Genomic DNA, 21,256 nt, shown 5'->3' on the forward strand with positions numbered 1-21,256 from the left:
ACATCATCATTTGGCTTATACTATAATGAACTCTCATTTAAATAAGAATTTTCTTAATTAAAAACAAAATATAGCTTAATATTAACTTTAAATACAAAAAATTAATTTTAATTATAATTATAATAAATAATTTTTTAAAAGACTAGGGTGTCGGGTTTGGTGTGGAGGGCTGGTTGGTCATAAGTTCGTGCCGACTAGGGTGGGTGGGAGTTGTGTGGGTTCGATCGATTAGCTAGGTTGGGGCTGGGTGGGAGTTCGCCGCATAAGTGTGGTTTGAGAGTACGGGTTGAGCTTTGGTTAGGAGTTCGCCACATAAGTGGGTTTGAGAGTTAGAGTAAGGTTTAGGTGGGTGTTCGCTGGAGTGGTTGGGACACTAGGGTGTAAAGTTAAAATGTATCCAATAAAAGGAACCGATGTAGTATTAGAGCAACTCCAATATTAAGCTAATTAGCAAATTAGCTTTTTTAGACTACATAAGATTTAAAAGCTAATTTCTTTTGTAGCTAGTTTGTGCCCCGGCTACTAGCTTGTGGTATTTGCTAGAGAGAAGAAGAATATGTCATGCATGCGTTAAGATTGCAGTTTAGCCCAAACAATTTGGAGTAAGTACAAACAATTTATACAAGTTTTTTTTTTTTTTTTTACGAGATAAATTATACAAGCTTTGGTGTGTGAAGATAATATTTGGGAAAATAAAGTGTAAATTTAAACTAATACTTTGTACTTTTTAAAACAGGTTTCTTCTAAACCCTTAAAAGGTGTGCGCTGCCATATAATTGGACGATCGTATAAAGACTCAACGGATCTATCCCTTTAAGAACTGTGACGGGTCATAGGGATCCATAGAATTGGTCTCTCTCTTTTTTAACATAAATAGTTGAGTAATCGCGCGCGATGCGCGTGATAACCCAATACACTATAAATAGAATGTAGGTAATTTTTACCTAAGTAAATTCGTAATAGTGAGTTGTAATTATTGTTACAAATTATTGATATTGTTCTTTTGATTTTAAGTTTATGACAAATGTATATTGATTTGGATATTTAATGGGAAATGTGAAAATGATAAGGTGCTGAATTTAGAAATGAAATTAGTGTTTATAAAAATACTAAGATAGTATTTTATTTTATTTTTATTTCTTTATTTTTTTTTTTTTATTTTTTTTTTTTTTTTGAAAGGGTTCAAAGAGCATATATTAGATAAAGGATCAGCTTACATCAAGTTCAGCAAGAGAGATAATTCCTTGCGAGAAGTAATCAAAATACACATGCTCAGAGCCGTGGAACTTGTCTTGCCATTAAGTGGGCAACACAATTTCCTGACCTTTTAATATGAAAGAAAGAAAAAACATCAAACTCATAAGCCATAACACAGATGTCTTCTATGATCAAGTCAAGAGGGGATCTGCCTTCCTTTTTCGACCCAAGCATCTTGATGACAAAGAGGATGTCACACTCTAAGTCAACCTGATTGCATCCCAAATTGCGAGCAAGGTGCACTCCCATTCTAGCAGCCATGGCCTCAGCTAAGTCTACAGTAACATTGCGCCCAATTTTCTTCACCATGGCAGCCACAATCACCCCATTCTCGTCCCTCAAGACTGCTCCAATGCTAGCACCAGACTCAGAGACTACTGCATTAGAGTTAACTCTGACAAAACCAAAAGCAGGAGCACTCCACGCAAACCTGGACGCCACCCCTCCTCCTCGTACACCACCAGCAACCTTCTTCCCATACAAACTATAACCATCAACCAACTGCACAAACCCCATAACACCAATATCTCTATTCTGCCAAGGCTCATTGAACACTACAGAGTTTCGGTAAGACAACATAGCCCAAGCAAAAGTGGCAAACATGAGTAATTCTTGCTTATTGACCTTCTCTTTAATCCATTCAAACCTGTCAATAAACTCATCACAGGGTGCATCCCTTAACAAGTTAGCAAAGGGTGAAGCCTCCCAGATCCTGTCACATTCGGGCATAAGAAAATGGCATGAATGATACTCTCCGGGTCACCATGGCATAATTTACATAAACCCTCACTTTTGATGTGTCTTGCTCGAAGCCTTCCAAGGGTAGCTAAAGATCCTGTGCATTTGAAGAACTTTCTTTCTAATCCTTTTTGTCCCCATTCCTTCCTATAAAAGACATTGAAAATTATAGATTACACTTGCTCTCTTTTCCCCAAAGCCCTTCTCCCCCCTCCCCCCTCCCCCCTTTCTCCCCCCTCCCCCCTCCCCCCTTTCTCCCCAACCCTTCTAATTTTCTCAACATCTCTCTATCTGCCTCTTTTTTCCGGCCTCTCTATCTCTTTCTCTCCCAAGCCTTCTTTCTCATCCGAGCCTTCTTTCTCTCTCCCTAGCCCCACTTTTCTCTATTGCTCTATGTAGGCGTCGCTCGAAGTGCGCCTACGTTAAAAGCATGTGGTGAATATGCTTGGCACTCATAGGAAGTGGGAATTGACATAATACGATTAGGGACAAGGAAAGTAGGGAGCCGCCAACAAGTTTTTAAGGAACTTGTAAACCGTTCACGGATCATTATAAGGCAACCACGAATAAGGGACAACAATAGGCAACAACGATTGACCCGTGAAGGTTACACCCCATTCATAATCCATGAGATTACTAACTCCATATGGTTCGGAACCACGAAAGGAAGATCGGGGATGATGGTACGAAGTGAGTCATGGAGTCACATTCGCCCGTATTGGCCTCTACTCGATTCTTATAGTGAAAAATGATTCCTGCGGTCTCAAAGGCATACAAACAAAATATTCAATTTGCTCCAAACTATTATTTAGCTAAATTGGCTGAATATTAATGAAACACATTATTCTAAAATATTTGTGATCACTTGATTAAATAAAAAGATTAAAAAGGAACCTAAACCGGTTGTCCAAATTATCTTATTAGGCGTGATTTTCAGTTACATATTCCCTTTAAACATGCAATATAGTGATCATAAAAATAATAGAATAACATCAGTATTGGAAGCAATTCAACAATAATAGCGTTAGTCAAATTAAATATAAAATAACCTAATCATGATACTAGCAATATTAAAATAAAATAAGAGTAATTAATTTAATTAATTACTTACATTCTGCGCGTTTCTTTAAATTGCTACATCATGAATAAATTGTTAGTAACTTCAATAAAAATATAAAAGCAAATGAAAATTAAATTAAATAAAAAGTAGAGTTGATTTGGTCCAAACCCTCGGTTATTTGTACCTTTCACGCCTTGGTTTAAGGACAGAACCTCGGGTTAAGTATAGACTCCTTGGAGTGCTTAGGGGAATTATTATGGAAGAATAAGGAGGATAGAAATTAGGTTAAAGAGGGAGAAGAGAATGATTTTTTGTGTAAGGTGAGATAGAATGATTATTGCTGCCCCGAACTGCAGAAAGGGGGGTCCTATTTATAGGGAAAATGAGCAGAGGGAACACGCGGAACCCTAAAAAGATAAAAACCCTAAAAAATAATACCGTGTCACGGCAAAGAGCACCGTGACACGGTGGCAGGCACCGTCAAACGGGGGAAGATCCCGTGACACGGGGAAAAACTGAGTGACGCGGGAAATAATTAGGTTACGGGAAGTGAAAACGCATTTAGGGATTACACGGAGAAAACACGGAGCAATCCCGTGGCACGGGATGTGCACCGTGACACGGGAAGAAATATCGTGACACGGCATTGTCCACCGTGGCACAGTGCAGTATGCCGTGTCACGGTGTAAAAAGTACGCGGAAATTACACGGAATATCCCCGTGTCACGGAATGGGCACCGTGACACGGGAAATTGCACCATGACACGGTGCAAAATCCCGTGACACGGGAGAAAATTGTGCAGAATTACAAAAATGGGCACCGTGTCACGGGAAGTCCCGTGACACGTCAGCTTTTGCCGAGTCGCGGCATTTTTGCTGCTGCGCGGTAATTTAAGTTTTTTACCCGTTTTTAAAATAATTATAACTTTTGATCCGTAACTCGGAATAAGGCATATAATATATCATTGGAAAGCTTATCAAGTCTACTTTCCAACCCAATTAGAATCAAGTCAAAATGATATGTAGATTTTAAGATATGGTCGTTTTAGTGGAAGGGTGTCGGTTTTAGGCCGAGTTTAGTGTTTTGCTCATATCTTTTTCGTTATAGATCGGAATTGGGCTTATGATATATGGTTGGAAATCTTATTTAAAGGCCTATCCAAAAAAAATAATAATTGGATCAAAATTTTATAGCCATAAAATCAGTTTCTCTCAGTTTTGCGATGTGGACACGAAAAGTGGAAAATAGGTTATGGTTTAGGGAAATAAGCTAGAAATTGGATTGGTTCATGAAATATATTGGATAGAACATGGATTTAAGCACTCCAAAGATTAAATACTCAACTCGACCAATAATGGCAGTGAAAGGTGTTCATCAACGGGTTTGGTTCTGGGGAGACATTTTTAGGTGTGTACACTCTATTTCTTTCTCTTTCTACCCTTATTTCTCTCTCGTGGCCCTCTTTCTCATTCTCTCTTTATTTCACTTGCTTTTTTTCCCAACTCCTCTTTCTTTCTATCTCTCTCTCCTCTTCCGTCTCCTCACTTCCGTGCCTTTTTCCTCATTCTCTATCTCTCTCCCTACCCCTCTTTATTTCTCTATCTCCTGACCCCACTCTTTTCACGGTGAGATCCCTCCTCTCCTTTCCCAGCCTGCCCTTTAGTTTATTCCCTTTGTCGACCTTTCCCTTTCCCTTTCCCTTTTCCCCTCTCTTTCTCTTTATCCCTCTCTTTCCATTCCTCTCCCTCTCCCTCTCCCTCTCCTTTATATCTCCCACTCCCCGCCTTCCTATCACGATTCTACCTTTGATTTCCCACAATCAATGCAACACAAGTTCCTACATATCAAATTCTAAAACCACCAAAAATATATAAAAGAAAAAAATTTCTAGATGGTCCTCAATCCAAACTGCATTTTCTTAATTACAACAAGCTAAGCCACTAAGGATTAAAATAAAGAAAGTTTGAGAATAAAACAAAAAAGTTACTGAAAGATCAAAGCTATAGTTACCGAAATTGATAGGTCTTATAAGAACATTTTCCAAGAGTTGGTCTATAAACTCATCTTCACCAGCCTGATCCTACATAGATAGATTATTCACATTCCAGATTTATAACAGAAAATTTGAACTCAGTCAAATTGCTTAATATATGATATATTAATGAAAACCACCACAAAAAGAATTCAGTAATGCATCATTAGGTGACAAATTCAGATCAAGAGATGAATAATAGAGCCAAAAGCACCAAAGTAAATGCTTCTAACATAAGTATTACTAAGGCATTTACTATTTTACCAACAATACTATCATCCAAAAGTCTGTCTCACAACCATACTTTCCAATTTCACATCTAATTACAAAAAGCATGTATAACATAATACCAAAAATCAATATAACAACATAATCCATTGAAGAAAAAAGAGGATAAGAAAGTATAGTGTTGCATAAGAAAATGAAATGGGCATGACTATCTGACAACTCAAAACGAAGGGTCACGACTCTTTCAAAAACACTCACATCATAAGCATGAACCACTAAAAACACATCAAGTCACTTGATGTAGCTCAGAAATGATAGTTAAAAAAAAAAAAAAAAAAAAAAAAAAAAAAAAAAAAGGGAGAAACGAATATGAGCCAAAACTACCAAACCCCCCTATTCGAATGAAGACAGGGTAATAAGAGAAAAGCTAATGGAACCATTCTATGTGGGTAGTACAACAATAATATTACGCACCAACATGAAGAGACTGATAGCCTGGCAAAGTAGATCTTAAATAGGTAGATAATTATTTCAATTGAATCTATATATTTAAACATGGCATTACTGACCTCTTCACTTTCAAATAAAGGAGACAACAACTCTAGTTTGTACATGTGTATCACCATTGTATTCAATGATTCACAAGAACATTATTAGAATTAAAGATATTACCAGTTTACCACCAATTTTTTCTGCAAAAAATTTAGAATTTCCAACATAGAAATCACTATAAAGATCACAACATTTGTAGGAAACCCGGATCTTCCCATAAAATCAAATTCAAAACAAGAAATTCAACATTATTGCCTCATAACGAAGTAACTGTAACCAAAACTTCCCAAATCAAACCCCCAATTAAAACCCCGAAACCAAATAAATTATACGAAGGGAAAAAAATAATCCTAAAAAGAGTCGAAGTAGATAACAAAAAAGACTTTACAAAGAAAAATAAATGACAAATACCTAAGAGGATGATAAGACATAAATAAAATAATGTTATGTATTCCAAATTACCAAAAGTATAGGCCAGCTTCAACTCAAATTGATTATATAAAAACCAAAAAAAACTAAATTATTAGCCTTTGAATCTCTGATAATCAAGCTGTAACATTTTTAAAAAAGTTTGTTTATTTTACATTTCTTATAATTATAACGATTGATGAAGGAAAAACCATTGAAAATTAGAAACATAGCAATACCTCAAATTAGGAAACGATCAAGGTCACTCATAAGCTTGTGTGTCTTACCTAAATCACATATATTCAACAACCACAATATTATTCAGTAAATCCAGCATTAATAATAGATGTTAAAAACGACAATTCAAGAGAAACTTTAGAAGAAAAGCAGCCAAACGAAGCAATTGTATCATTCGAAGTCTAATTACGTCGTATAAACTTAAATTTGGTGCTACAAACTTCAGGAACATATGTATAGAAATCACATAAAAAAATACAAACTCACACCTGCAAGACACTCCATCTCTCATCACAGTCACCATCCACTCACCACAGGTGGAGCAACCAAACAAATTGCCCATCATATCAATATTACTCCTTTTTGTATCACCAATTTTGGATTACAAAACCCTTATAACAGAAATTGAAACCCTGTAGGCGTCGTTCGAAGTGCGCCTACATTAAAGCATGTTGTGAATAAGCTTGACACTCATAGGAAGTGGGAATTGACATAATACGATTAGGGACAAGGAAAGTAAGGAGCCGCCAACAAGTTTTTAAGAAACTTGTAAACCGTTCACGGATCATAAAAAGGCAACCACGATTAAGGGACAACAATAGGCAACAACGATTGACCCGTGAAGGTTACACCTCATTCATAATCCATGAGATTACTAACTCCATATGGTTCGGAACCACGAAAGGAAGATCGGGGATGATGGTACGAAGTGAGTCATGGAGTCACATTCGCCCGTATTGGCCTCTACTCGATTCTTATAGTGAAAAATGATTCCTGCGGTCTCAAAGGCATACAAACAAAATATTCAATTTGCTCCAAACTATTATTTAGCTAAATTGGCTGAATATTAATGAAACACATTATTCTAAAATATTTGTGATCACTTGATTAAATAAAAAGATTAAAAAGGAACCTAAACCGGTTGTCCAAATTATCTTATTAGGCGTGATTTTCAGTTACATATTCCCTTTAAACATGCAATATAGTGATCATAAAAATAATAGAATAACATCAATATTGGAAGCAATTCAACAATAATAGCGTTAGTCAAATCAAATATAAAATAACCTAATCATGATACTAGCAATATTAAAATAAAATAAGAGTAATTAAATTAATTAATTACTCACATTCCGCGCGTTCCTTTAAATTGCTACATCATGAATAAATTGTTAGTAACTTCAATAAAAATATAAATCAAATGGAAATTAAATTAAATTAAATCAAAAGTAGAGTTGATTTGGTCCAAACCCTCAGTTAATTCTACCTTTCACGCCTTGGTTAAAGTATAAACTTTGGGTATTGTATGAACTCCTTGGGGTGCTTAAGGAAGAAATGAAAGAATAGGGAGGCTAGTGCTTAGGCTAAAGAGGGAGAAAAGAATTATTTTGTGATCAAGCTTGATGATGTTTTAAAAAGGGGTGATATGATCTCTATTTATAGAGAAAAAAGAAGGGTCGAAAAATTAAGATAAGATCCGAATTAAATCGGAATAAAACTCGATAGACAACAGTTTTTGCGGTTTTTGTTTTTATCATATTTTTTGATCCAAAAATCGGAATAAGATGAATAAGATCGTTGGAAAGATCTTGAAGTCTACTTTCTAACCCAATTGGAATCAGATTAAAATATTTTATAGAATAAAAGATATGGCCGAAATAGTGGGACGGTGTCAGTTTTAGATAGAGTTTGACATTTTATTCATATTTTTTCCGTTATAGCTCGAAATTAATATTATAATATATCATTGGAAAGATAATTTCAAGGGCTATCCAACCATATAAAATTTGGATAAAAAATATAAGGCACTAAAATAATATATGTCTATCTTTGAACTTCTTTCAATTCAGATATAAATAGGATTTTCAAAAAAAGGAGTTTTATTCAATTTCAAACTATTTAATATTATCTTTTCAAAAAGGATAATTAAGATCTTTTAGAAACTTATAGAAGCTTTCAATTAATCCTAATTGGTTTAGGAGTGGGATTAAATAATTTGGACCCTCCACATGATCATTAGGTCGTAGGTAAGGTGGGCTTAGGTTCGATTTGGGCTCAGTTTAATATTTTGGCCATAACTTATTCGTTATAACTCGGATTTGGGCTTATAATATATTGTTGGAAAGATCTTTTCAATCCCCATCCAACTATTAAATCATTGGACCCAGATTATGGACCAAAATAAACTGGATTAAATGTTTTTATAAAAAGGACACGAAATGAATGATTTTAAAGGACACGAAATGAATTATTTTTGGTTTAAAGGCACTAAAAGAGAAAAATAAGTTATGGTTTGGGGAATGGACTAGAAGTTGGGTTGGTTTATGAAATGGAAATATGGATTTAAGCACTCCAAGATTAAATACTCAACCCGACCAATAATGGCGGTGAAAGGTTGTTCATCATCGGGTTTGGTTTTGGGGAGACATTTTTAGGTGTCTACAAACCCCAAAAACATCAATCAATTTATCAGCTTTTAAATTCAACCCACAATTCCACAGAACCCCAAAAGATCAGTTGAACCTCACTATCACACATAAACCTAAATAAAAAAAATCCCAAAAAAATAAAACCCAACAAAACTAACTTAATTTCTTACCAAATAAGCAAATATCCATATAAAAAAACAATCAATCAAGTAACCCAGAGATAGAAGTCCAATATTTTTCACAGACTATAAAGAAAAATCAAAGAAAACAGAGTGAAATGATGGTAAGAGTAACCGTACCTAGCAGCAAAATGAGGCATAAATTGGAGAGAGAAACAAAACTAATGCTGCACCACCACCAGCTAGTAAATTATAACAATAACTAAATTGAAATGTAATTATTGCTATATAAATCCATTAGTAGATAACAATCTACAAGCCATTTCAAGCAAATATTGATTTGACTTTCTCATTCTATAACAACAAAATTGTTTCGTTTGCAAAATCAACTTCACAATCTAAAGAATTAGCTTGACAATGCAATTCTACAACAATAGTAATTACTAATCCAAAATGTACTTGTTTCCGCAATATCCCTAAATCAAAACACATTTGAAGCCAAAAATCACAAAATACAAACCAGATGATTAAACAAGCGAGATAGAAAGAGAATCTGAAGATCTTCAAGAAGGTCCTCGTGCTTCATAAGGCCCACCAACACGCAAAAGATGCTGATTACACTTTATCCAACAAGAAATTTCATCAGATTTTAACATTCTATCACACCAATTGGTCCAAACCAATCCTTAACAATCAAACTACACACTTATACACTTTATCCAACAATCCCACTTAACTAAGCAAATGTAAAATCATTCCAAAACAACCAAAAAAATAACATAAAAATCGACCCATTTTCATCAATAGAATCACTTCAATTTCCAATTACCAATCATCATCAATTAAACAATTTAAGTAATCACTAACAAAACAATCAATGTAATCGATCTTCCAATAAAATCACAACAAAAATTATAAAGAGTCGATCTTTATTCCCAAGAAAATCAAAGTAATTGATGATGCTCGAATTTCAACTGATTAAAGAAGCTGATCAACTAATTAACATCAAATACCCAAAAAAAAAACAAAGGGAATCTTACCAATTCCGATTAAAATCCAACAAAGAAAAAAGCATCAAAATCAATCAAACAACAAGAGAACGAAAGAACCCTATTGATTAACAGAGAAAAATAGAAAAAGGGTAGGGATTAAATTCACTACCAGATCAAAAGAGCACAACTAATTGACGAATAGATTGATCAAAGTTTTGTAAACTTTTAATTTAATTAAAACAAAAGTAGGACATCCAGTTACAAATAACCATATGGTAATATGACGGGCTAATGACAGGGAAGCAATTATATGGCGGGCTGACATTTTATTATTAGATATAGAAACAAGGAAATAAATCATGCAATAAATAGAACAATGAAACACACACAATGTACAACACAATCAATCAGTCATAAGTAGCAGATATTCACTCTAAGGTGATACAAGTAATCAAAAGACTAAGGATAGCCTTACATATGGTCTGTAGACTCTTTGCCTAACAATTCAGCATCAATTGAACTCACTGGTTTGTCTGCATGCATATATATTGCTGTCAGTATCATGTAGCGCAGATAAGAAGCAACTTTGCAATCAGCTTTTCCCAAATTGTGTAAAGCTTTTGCAATGAGATCTATAATTCAAAAGTGAAAGAAAACAATGAACAAGACAAAGATAACATAAAAACAAAATAAAAAATGAATCAAGCTCAGAGCAATTCCAATACTCCGTGATTGGTCACATATAACAACCAATCTAGCTGAAAACAGGGGTCCAGAATCGATTGCAACATTGCCAATCTCTCAATTATGAACAAAGAATGCACAAGGACATGAAGGGTGGGGAAAACTTGGCAAATGAATTCATAGCTGGTTCCTTCAACTTTGTGTAGACAGCCTCCCAAGAGTCTAGCAAGAGAATATTTTATGTCAGTCAGACAACGGAAATAGCAAGTGTCAAAATGCTTGACGATGCTTTGCAAAGTTCCTGCTCAAAAAATATTGAAAAAGCCTTCTTCCCTACCTTCCAACTTCCCATTTCAAATGGGTTGGACAGCAATGTCAAATATTTGTCCATTAAACAGGATAGTATATAGCCAGGAACAGAAACACACACCACGAAGTGAATAAATAGCAACTCACAAGAGTAATATAACACGCTACACACGCCAAAGCATGCAAGTATCACGAACTTGAATCTAGACAGGCTCTGTTTGGTTTACAGAAAACATGTTCAATGAAAGATGATTTTCCATAAAATATAGTTTATCAAGGGAATACAATATTACAAGCTAGTTTTCCTATAACCCAGCAGCAGTTAAGATATTACTGTCTAGCTAACAGTTGTCACCACTTCCTAGAGTAGATATTACAAGCTTAATTGACCGTATTACCAAATGGTTATTTCTCAGTCATAAGCTTAATCAATACTTTATCTAAAGTGACATTTGTTACAAGCTAATGACTGAGAAATTGACCATATCACATAAAGAATAAGAATGCAGAGCTTTATATTTTTTTTTTTATGTATGAAAGCAGAGACAAATCATTCTAAATATTCTGAAATTTAACTCACCGGTTAAAGTTGATCATAAGTTGAATTGGAACAAAATGATCAAACTCAACTAATAATCACGGAAGAATTAACAATTGTTAACCTTCCAAACATGCATGTCAACTGGAACTGCATGATGTTGATTCAAGGAGATCATGATGGTACAGCGAACATCCTCGCTCCAATCTCGAACACTGTTTCGCTAAATTCGCACATTTAGCCGCAAATTTCTAATTCTCCTCCACAGATTTTTTTGATTGCTTGAGCATTCGTACACGCCTCACCCTACAACAACCCATAATTCCAAATGAAAACCCAGAATTTCAAATCAAAAACCCAGAAACTAAAACCCTAAGGATATAAAGAAAAGGAATTGAAAACAAACCTTTCAATGTCGAGAGTAGACTAACCTACTGATTCCGAAGAAGATAAATTCGGATAAAATTATTAAAATCTGCAAAAAAAAAATTCATACAAACAATAAATTACTCACACAGAGTACTTAATTATCTGAATCCTAAAATTGAAGAAAAAATATTCAAATGATTTATGTAGAAAAATACAAGGATATAATTTTTTTTTTTTTACCTTTAATCAAGTGCAGAAGGATCATCTCCATTAATAGATCCTTGAGCTCCCTTTAAATCCAAAAAAATCAAAAAAAGAATCATCAACTCTTAACGAATGTAAGCTAAAACGTAAAAACATATAAAATCAAATAAATTTCATCAGATCTTGATGAATGTAATAAAAAAAACAAAAACAAAAATTCATCAGTTTCGACAAGATCTGATGAAAATCAAAAAGTAAAAGCTAAAAACTTGAAAAATCAAAATGAAAGAGAAATGTAAAAATGAAAGCTCAGAAGTCGCTTCAATGGAGAAGAAAGCTCGGAAGTCGCTTCAATGGAGAATCCAGAGTACATGTCTAAATGGAGGAGAAAGAAAGGGGCGCAGCGTTATGTTGAAAAATCAAAATGAATGGGAAATCTATAGTATAATTGTAGTCTCACTTTTTACGTGGAGTCCCCAAATCCCCAATCCTAAGCTCTCATTCACTCCCGCCTTTTCCACCTAATCTCTCTAAACAGCCTACTCTACTGAGTTTTAGATTTGAATTTCAAAAAAAAAAAAAAAACAAAAAACAAAAGAAAAACCCCAAATCGTGGTAGGTAGTTATTTTAACTCCACCACACTACTTCATAACTGCACACACTACAACAGAGTAATAGAGTATGGATTATATACTACATACTGCAATACTCATTTCACTCACACAAAAAAAAAAGAAAAAAAAAAAAAAACACAAATCTGATTGTTTGGAGTTTCAATCAGGTAACCAACATTTTGCTCACACAATTCCGGCGAAGTCCTACTTCTACGCCGTCGTTTTCTTCGTCGTCTTCGCCATTGCCTTCTTCTTCTTCGTGGATTCACTTGAGATCGGTGCTTTTTGTTGTTACTAATTCGTCTTCTTTTTCCCCAATTTCAAGGTAAAAACAAATTTTGCTCAAAATGTGATATTATGATGAATTTTCTGTTTGGAGTATTGATTTTTGATGATAATTTCGTAGCTCTAATAATAACAATACAGGTTGATTTTGGTCTCTGCCTAATTGCGCTTTATTAATTCCGGGTTTGGTGATTTATTTTTCTTCAATGGTTTGAGCTGAAAGGTGAGATTTTTCCTCTTAAAACATATTTAATCCCTCAATATTTTAACTTCCTTTTTTTCTTCTTTGGATAACACGAGCTTCTATGATAATAATAATGGTGTTTATAAATCCTAAATTTTGTGCTCCCAAACAAGAAGAGAAATTGAGAATCAGAATATGCCTTCAAAACCAAAGAAAACGTTAACATGGGAGATTCGGGTCCAAGAGCCTAAGGGTAATTTGGGAATATACTAATTTCTTTTTTTTTTGTATTTTTTTAAACCAGGTGATTGGGGATTTTATTGAGGGAGTAAAACGACGTCGTATCTAACTCTAAACCGACTAAAACCTACTTTTTCACTGCTCATCTTTACCGTAAACTAAGGTTTAAGTAAAAGAATATCTTTTATTTTGAGAACAAGTAAAAGAATACCGAATTGTATAATTGATTATTGAATATGTGGGTTTTTTTGGGATGTGGTTGAATTTGAGTTTGTGCAAATTTGATTGCCAGTATTTTTTAGTATGATTTCATATTTGAAATGGGCACTTTTCAATTTGAAAAGAGATAAATTCTTAAAAAAAGAATTGGGGTTTTTTAGCAGATTAAACGAGAGTCTTTTAGGAACAAAATTGGAGCTTAATTATGGAGAAAGTGGGGAATTTGGGAGGTAAAACAACGGAGAAGCAATCGCGTATGATCTCAGACGGGTTAAACTTTCGACATATTGGTGAGAAACCTAGAGTTCCGACAAACCTATGGAGAAAAATGGGAGTTTTCAACACAGTTTAATGGAGAAACAAGTGTTTTCGTGGGTTGTTGGAGAAACAGAAGAGTTTTCATGGAGATGGACACGCAATCTACCTTGAATACTATAATTTGTTTGCTAGATAAATACTGTAATTTGGAAAGTGAATAAATAATGTGTCATCATACTAAACTCATGTTTGTTAAGAAGAGCAAAACCTTTTAATAATGTTATGTGAACTCAATGGGGTTGGATTCCCACTCAAGTCGTTGGATCCAATTTACTCCATCCATAACATTTTTTTTCCTTTTTTTTTTAATTGTACTTGGTATGTAATACTTCGTATATGTATAACTAATGGTGGCAGTAAAAATCAAACGATGTATATAAAAAATGATAAGATGTGTACTATAGGATTATGATAAATATAATTACGCATGTAGTGCCACTATCATGGTATGGCGGCATATGCCCTGCTCGAGTGTTTGGACAGTGACTTTTGTGTCAATATCTCAATATGGGCTCGAATTGGTTATAATTTGTTATGTATCAATATTAAATTCTTCATATGTACATGTAAATGGATTGAAAGATGTTGATCAAGATAAAAACATTGATTAAAAAAACTGAACATTTCAAGGTTTTTGATAGTTTTCATTATCGGTTATGGATGATTATTTGATTGTATTTGTTCACTGTATAAATATTATGAATGCATTACAAATTAATCTTAATCAATCATTCCAATCCTCTCAATTATATCTTATTAAGTTCTAATTTCATCTCATTTTTCTTTTGACAAGATAATTTTATCCCTTTTACTAATCTTATATTATTAAAATCCAATTTTCTCTCTGCTAATCAATAGTTTTTACAGTGCACTCAATTTTAACGTAAATTGCAATTGATATCTTTTTCAAAAAATTCCTCTGCTTTGCCACCTAAATTTTTTTTGTAAAAAAAAAAAAAAAAAAAAAAAAAAAAAAAAATATATATATATATATATATATATATATATATATATATTGCATTTTTTTTTATTATTTTTTTTTTTTTTTTACAAAATAACTTATATGAACAACTTTTTTTTATACAAGTCTATAACAACATTTATCATTAATTGAGGATTAGCAATAACAATGTTGATCCCTTGACCACGATTCTACTACTATTTCATACTTGTAAGGTAGAATTCAATTATAGGTTTGAACATTTTTTAAATGAAATGGAAACGAAGTTAATTAGAGTTAGACATGATTCATTATTAATTTTCTTTTATGTAAGTAGAAATGGAGTTGGTATTGGAGATTGTTCATTAATTCAAATTATTGTTCCATTTTTTTTACAGTATGTAAAATACTCCGTTGACTGCGTTTCACCTTTAGCTTAAATTTCTACACCCTACAGGTATGAACAATTTATTTTACTTTAATTTTGTTAATGTGAATGAGCATGTATATTTAGGTAAATTTAGGATTTTATCTGCTCATAGAGGGACATGCTATTAATTTGCCACTACACTACACTACATTACATACATATATATTAATTTGCCTCTATTAGGATTATAACATTGTAAATTGTTACAACTTACCTCTATTAATTGATGTTGTTCAAACTATAATATCGATTCTTATATATTTATCTCTTGATTATTGTATATATAATAGATTAGAATGGACATACATACAAGTAATTATCGATTCAGAGAGAATTTGCAACACAAACATGCTAGATTAGTTGTTAGGCGAAGGTTACTATTCAAACGCACTACAAACCATGAAGATCCTATTTTCAAGCAACATCGTTACTTATTGGAGAAAGAAGCACGATCCTTGCGACTATTAATGATGCAATTACGTCGATCAACACATCAATATCACGATGTGACACGTGAAGTGGAGCAATTTCCTAATGAGATCAATATAAATGGTACTTATAAGAACCATTAATATTTACTTTATAGCAGTAATACTAATACCTTGCATTAAGGATTCTATTAAATTTTTAAAAACTTTCATTCCAGAAAGCTCACCTAATGAGCGGATAGACAATGATGCTAGACTTGATGAGCAAATTGTCGGAAGGAGAGGTAACCACTTTGCCAAGCTACTTAACCACACACATAAGTGATGTCGACATTGTTAATTGATATTCACTAAAATAAATCATTTGCATGCAGAAGTGACTCATCAATGTCGTCGTACCGATGGGTTTGATAGACGTTGGGAGTTTGGACCTAGAACGGTTGTGTGTTCTAATTGCAAGGCCCTTATGTGGATAGAAGAAAGGGTAAAGAGTAGCAATAAAACACACCCAAGGTTCAATCACTGCTGTCAAAGTGGGCAAGTTATATTGCCGCTTTTACCTTTGACACCTCCATTTTTAATGTCACTTTTTCCACATCAGCAATTCCGAAACAATATTAGAGCTTTCAACTCTATGTTAGCTTTCACCTCTATGGGTGGTCGGATTGATAACACTGTTAATGATGGTAGAGGCCCCTATGTCTATCGCATAAGTGGTAGTAATTACCATCGAATTGGAACTTTACTCCCTGAGCCGGGAACAGGTCCAAAGTTTGCACAGTTGTACATCTATGATACTGACAATGAAACATCCAACCGACTACATCACATGGGGGGCGCGGAAGCTTCTTCCATAGATCCAGGAATTTTACAAGGACTAAAAATGATGCTTGATGATATAAATCCTTATGTCACAGTATTCAGAAATGCTGGCAATATGTTGCGCGATCAAGGTGAGCATCAAGATTTGAGAATTAAGCTTATTTGCGCAAGAGAAGGCAGACAATATATCCAACCAACCGCAAGTGAAGTGGCTGCATTGATGGTAGGTCATGGGACTGAAGACATAGGTAATCGAGATATCATATTGCAAAAAATAGATGGTGGGTTACAAAGGATTGATGAAACTCATCCAAGTTATATGCCTTTACAATACCCACTACTGTTTCCATATGGTACCGATGGATGGAGAGTTGGGATACCTAAGGCGTCAAGTACAAGTACCAGTCGAAGTACTGTGACAATGCGACAATTCTACGCATTTAGGATACATGATAGGGAAGAAGAGGGTGACACCTTGATAGATTCCGGGCGCTTATTGCAACAATTTGATGTTGATGCATACGCTGCAATGGAACAATATCGATTATCATGGATAAGGAGAAATCAAGGCATGCTTCGCTCTGATTTATACAGTGGACTCCAAGATGCAATCAGGGCTGGAGATGTCAATGCTACTGATGTAGGTCGATTATTCATATTACCATCATCCTTCACACGAAGCCCCCGTAATATGGCCCATCATTATCAAGATGCTGTGGCAATTGTTCGTGTTTTGGGTCCGCCTGATTTATTTATAACTTTCACTTGCAATCCAAACTGGCCTGAGATTGTAAATGAGATATCTACACGTGGAAGTCGTCGCACTGAAGATAGACCAGACATTTTAGCACGTGTTTTCAAGATCAAATTGAAACAAATGCTTCGCGATTTGAAGGATAACAGGAAGTTTGGAAAAGTCATTGCTGGTGAGTTGTGTTGATTAATTATATAATCGTACTATATTTTTTGACAAATCAAATTAATTAACATGGGACATATTTCATGTTACAGATTTTTATGTCATTGAATTTCAAAAGCGCGGACTTCCACATGCGCATATTCTCATAACATTGGCTCCAGAAGATAAGCCTAAGTGTCCAGAGGATATCGATGTAATTATCTCTGCGGAAATCCCTGACAAGGATATAGATCCTTTGGCATTTGAAACAGTTACCAAGAACATGCTCCATGGACCATGTGGGCCATGTTTAATCGATGGAAAGTGTTCAAAGCATTTCCCGAAGAAATTTTGTACTGAAACCACCTTTGATGATAATGGCTTTGTGGAGTATAGACGTAGACAACATAGAGAGCCCATCATTGTTAATGGAAGGGAAGTAGATAATCGTTGGGTGGTACCATATAACAGAGATCTATGTGTTAAGTACAATGCACACATAAATGTTGAGCGTGTTGCTGCGAGAAGTGTGGTAAAGTATCTATACAAGTATGTTACTAAAGGTCAAAATCGAGCAACAGTTATCATTGAAAACAATTCAACCACACGACGTGGTCAAGAGGTACGACAAGGAAACAGAGTGGATGAGATAAAACAATACTTAGATTGTCGATATGTATCGGCCATTGAAGCATGTTGGAGAATATTTGAGTTTGATTTGCAACATCAATATCCTTCAACGGAACTACTTCAGTTTCATCTACCTGGTGAACAATTTGTAGTTTTCAATGATAATGATGATCTGCACACAGTCCTTGAACGACCGAGATTGCAACAAACCATGTTAACTATGTGGTTTCAAGCTAACAAGGATTTTCCAGAAGCAAATCAATACACTTACCAAAATTTTCCTATGGGATTTACATGGAATCGTTCTACAAAAAGGTGGGCACAACGGCAAGAAAGACCTTGCATTGGTAGATTGCCTTTTGTTCATCCAAATTCTGGGGAACGATATTACTTACGGATGCTTTTAACTAAGGTTTGTGAGCGGAATCTTTGAAGATATACGAACTGTTGATGGTGTCATCCACCCTACCTTTAAATCTGCATGTCATGCCTTTGGGTTGCTTGATGACGATAATGAGTGGCATGAAACTCTGTCAGAAGCCTCTAACTGGGCATTGGGTTCACAATTGAGAAACATGTTTTGCTCCATATTGATGTTTTCGGAAGTAAGTGATCCGAAACATTTGTGAGAACAACATTGGGGTGAACTTACGGATGACCTAGAGAGAATGATGCAACGTCAAACTAGAAACCCTAACTTACGATTAACTCCCGAAGAGATGCAGAGTCAAGGATTACAAGAGATTGAGCATATATTGAATAAACTTGGAAGGTCATTGACAGATTTCCCTGACATGCCACAACCTTCTTCAGAGTTAGCACGCAATGCCTTAAATCGGCTGATAAGAGATGAACTTGAATATGACACACATGATGAAGCCCACAGATTTGATACCTTAGTTAGAGGATTAAACACGGATCAATATAGAGTATATGCTGCAATACTTGATGCTCATTCTCGAGATGCAGGTGGCCTATTTTTTGTCTACGGTAGTGATGGGACAGGAAAGACATACCTATGGAACACTCTGATTGCGAAATTCAGATCTGAAAGAAAGATCGTGCTCTCTGTGGCTTCATCGGGAATTGCTGCTTTATTATTGCCTGGGGGTAAAACCGCACATTCGACTTTCAAGATTCCTTTTGATCCTGATCAATATTCCGTTTGTAACTTCAAAAAAGACTCAACCCGTGCTGATTTGATCCGTGAAGCATCATTGATTATATGGGATGAGGCTCCAATGACCCATCGATTAGCATTTGAGGCGGTAGATCGACATTTCAAGGATATTTGTAGTGACAATAGAGTTTTCGGAGGTAAATTGGTTGTTCTTGGTGGAGACTTTAGACAGATACTTCTCGTGGTGCCAGATGAAGGACGAGAATCTATTGTTGCGGCTACCTTGCATCGAGCGTCCTTTTGGAGAGACTGTCAAGTTATGTGCCTAAGGATAAACATGCGTTTATGTCGAAGTGACGTTCCCTCCGATACCCTTGAACAAATTTGAGAATTTGCTGATTGGATAATTGTAGACACCCATTTGTGTCTCCCCAAAACCAAACCCAGTGATGAGTACCTTTCGCGTCGAATCATAATGGAATGAAGCGAAAGTGTGGAAAGTCTAGTGTTGCGGAAATTTTTAATTTCTGTTTTCTTCTCTCTGTTTTTAAAAACTTTATTTTAAGAAAACAGCCAATCCAGTTTGGTTGGTCCATGATATGGGTCCAATAGTGGTGTAGTTGGATGAGGCTTGCAAAGACCTTTCCAACGATATATTATAAGCCCAATTCCGATGAATATTGAGGAAGTTATGGCCAATTTACCAAACTGGGCCCGGTTTGAGCTTTATGTATGGCCCAATGATCTAGGGGAGGGCCTAATATGATTTATCAATGATCTAGGGGAGGGCCTAATATGATTTATCATTCCTAATACAATTAGGAATGATTTTAGTCTTCTAGAATCTTCTAGAAGGTTCTTTTCATTCCTAATTCAATTAGCATTGATAAGTTGACTTTGTTGACTTTTCATAGTTTTAATCGAAATCAAATAGCATTTTCGAAGAAATTATATTATTTTATCCTCCAGTACGGTAAACTTATCAGATTTTCGAAAACGCGTTGAAATCAAGCTTGGCGTCCAACCCCAGGCCTTGGCGCCAGCTAGCTAGGGTTGGCGCCAGCTCTGTTTCCTGAGCATCAGACTCTGTTTTGTTAATTTATCTTTTTTGGCTGATTTTCTCTATAAATATCGTATCAAAAACTCCGTTTTCATTCACCATTCATCATCAATTCTCATCTACGATCATCTACATCTATCATTCACCAATTCTCTTCATTCACAAGTTTTAATTAGCATTCTTTAAAACATTCATCTTTCTTTCTTACTTTGCTTTTTCATACAAAATTCCGCATTCACAAGATCAAGAAGCACCTAGCCATATTCGAAGTTGTTTTCGCCCTAAACGTGAAAGGTTTAATTTCTGAGGGTTTGGTCCCAAATCTCTCTTTCAATTATTTAATTTAATTGTTTTGTTTATTATTTTCCTTGAAGTTACTAACGTGTGTATTTTGTTATTAGAAAGAGATACGAGGCATCAAAGTAAGTTCTTTAATGGTTTTAATTGATATTATGATGTAGAAATCATGTTTATATTGTTATTATGATATTCCTAGTATCATGTCTAGGGTATTTTTAATATTAAATATGATTGTTACGATACTTCCTATGTTCTTCCTAATATTTATAATTGTTAGTATCATGTTAGGGCTAAAGATTTGATTTTTATTGCTTAGTGACATGCTAGGGTTTGTTATTAATCTTGTTAGTATCATGCCTAGGATCTTGCTATTACTATTATGCTTTAATATTAACATGAACATGATGTTGCTTGATATATATATATATATATTATATTGTTATTGCTTGATCACACCTTTTATTGCATGTTTAAAGGGAATTTGTACTTGTAATCATGCTTAATAAGATAATTAATAATCTTGTTTAGGGTTAATATGATTATAAATTCAAGTGATCGCCAATAATAGATTTATTTGTGCATTAAATTCAACCAACATAGATTAAACAGG

At 34.6% G+C, this 21,256-nt stretch overlaps 2 protein-coding genes and 2 long non-coding RNA genes across 5 annotated transcripts; 2 read left to right on the top strand and 2 right to left on the bottom strand.

Moving 5' to 3' along the window:
- Positions 1–2,264: 2,264 nt before the first annotated feature.
- Positions 2,265–11,319, bottom strand: LOC145627081 (uncharacterized). 2 transcript variants are annotated; one of them, XR_014111308.1, is made up of 4 exons: positions 10,529–11,319; positions 6,783–9,681; positions 6,516–6,563; positions 2,265–5,136 (listed from the first exon to the last, which is right to left on the bottom strand). It is a non-coding gene; the product is annotated as an uncharacterized LOC145627081 (long non-coding RNA). The 2 variants fall into 2 exon arrangements; XR_014111307.1 differs by having other exon boundaries at positions 6,516–9,681.
- Positions 11,320–11,455: 136 nt separating this feature from the next.
- On the bottom strand, positions 11,456–13,330 carry LOC145627082 (uncharacterized). The gene is made up of 4 exons (XR_014111309.1): positions 12,949–13,330; positions 12,194–12,243; positions 11,991–12,059; positions 11,456–11,890 (listed from the first exon to the last, which is right to left on the bottom strand). It is a non-coding gene; the product is annotated as an uncharacterized LOC145627082 (long non-coding RNA).
- Positions 13,331–15,684: 2,354 nt separating this feature from the next.
- Positions 15,685–18,599, top strand: LOC145628009 (uncharacterized). Its single transcript, XM_081680343.1, has 4 exons — positions 15,685–15,940; positions 16,035–16,100; positions 16,191–17,564; positions 17,650–18,599. The coding sequence occupies exons 1-4, from the start codon at positions 15,685–15,687 to the stop codon at positions 18,597–18,599; spliced, it is 2,646 nt and encodes an 881-aa protein (XP_081536469.1).
- A 286-nt stretch (positions 18,600–18,885) lies between these two features.
- On the top strand, positions 18,886–19,674 carry LOC145628011 (uncharacterized). The gene has a single exon (XM_081680344.1). The coding sequence runs from the start codon at positions 18,886–18,888 to the stop codon at positions 19,672–19,674; it is 789 nt and encodes a 262-aa protein (XP_081536470.1).
- Positions 19,675–21,256: the final 1,582 nt, after the last annotated feature.

Source organism: Chenopodium album, chromosome 4 (assembly GCF_948465745.1).
Source record: "Chenopodium album chromosome 4, dcCheAlbu1.1, whole genome shotgun sequence".
Lineage (NCBI taxonomy): Eukaryota > Viridiplantae > Streptophyta > Magnoliopsida > Caryophyllales > Amaranthaceae > Chenopodium > Chenopodium album.

Coding starts and splice junctions, on each gene's coding strand:
- LOC145628009 (XM_081680343.1), top strand. CDS start 15,685: ATGGACATACATACAAGTAATTATCGATTCAGAGAGAATTTGCAACAC. Junction 16,101..16,190: donor GCAAATTGTCGGAAGGAGAG/GTAACCACTTTG, acceptor ATTTGCATGCAG/AAGTGACTCATCAATGTCGT. Junction 17,565..17,649: donor GTTTGGAAAAGTCATTGCTG/GTGAGTTGTGTT, acceptor TTCATGTTACAG/ATTTTTATGTCATTGAATTT.
- LOC145628011 (XM_081680344.1), top strand. CDS start 18,886: ATGCAGAGTCAAGGATTACAAGAGATTGAGCATATATTGAATAAACTT.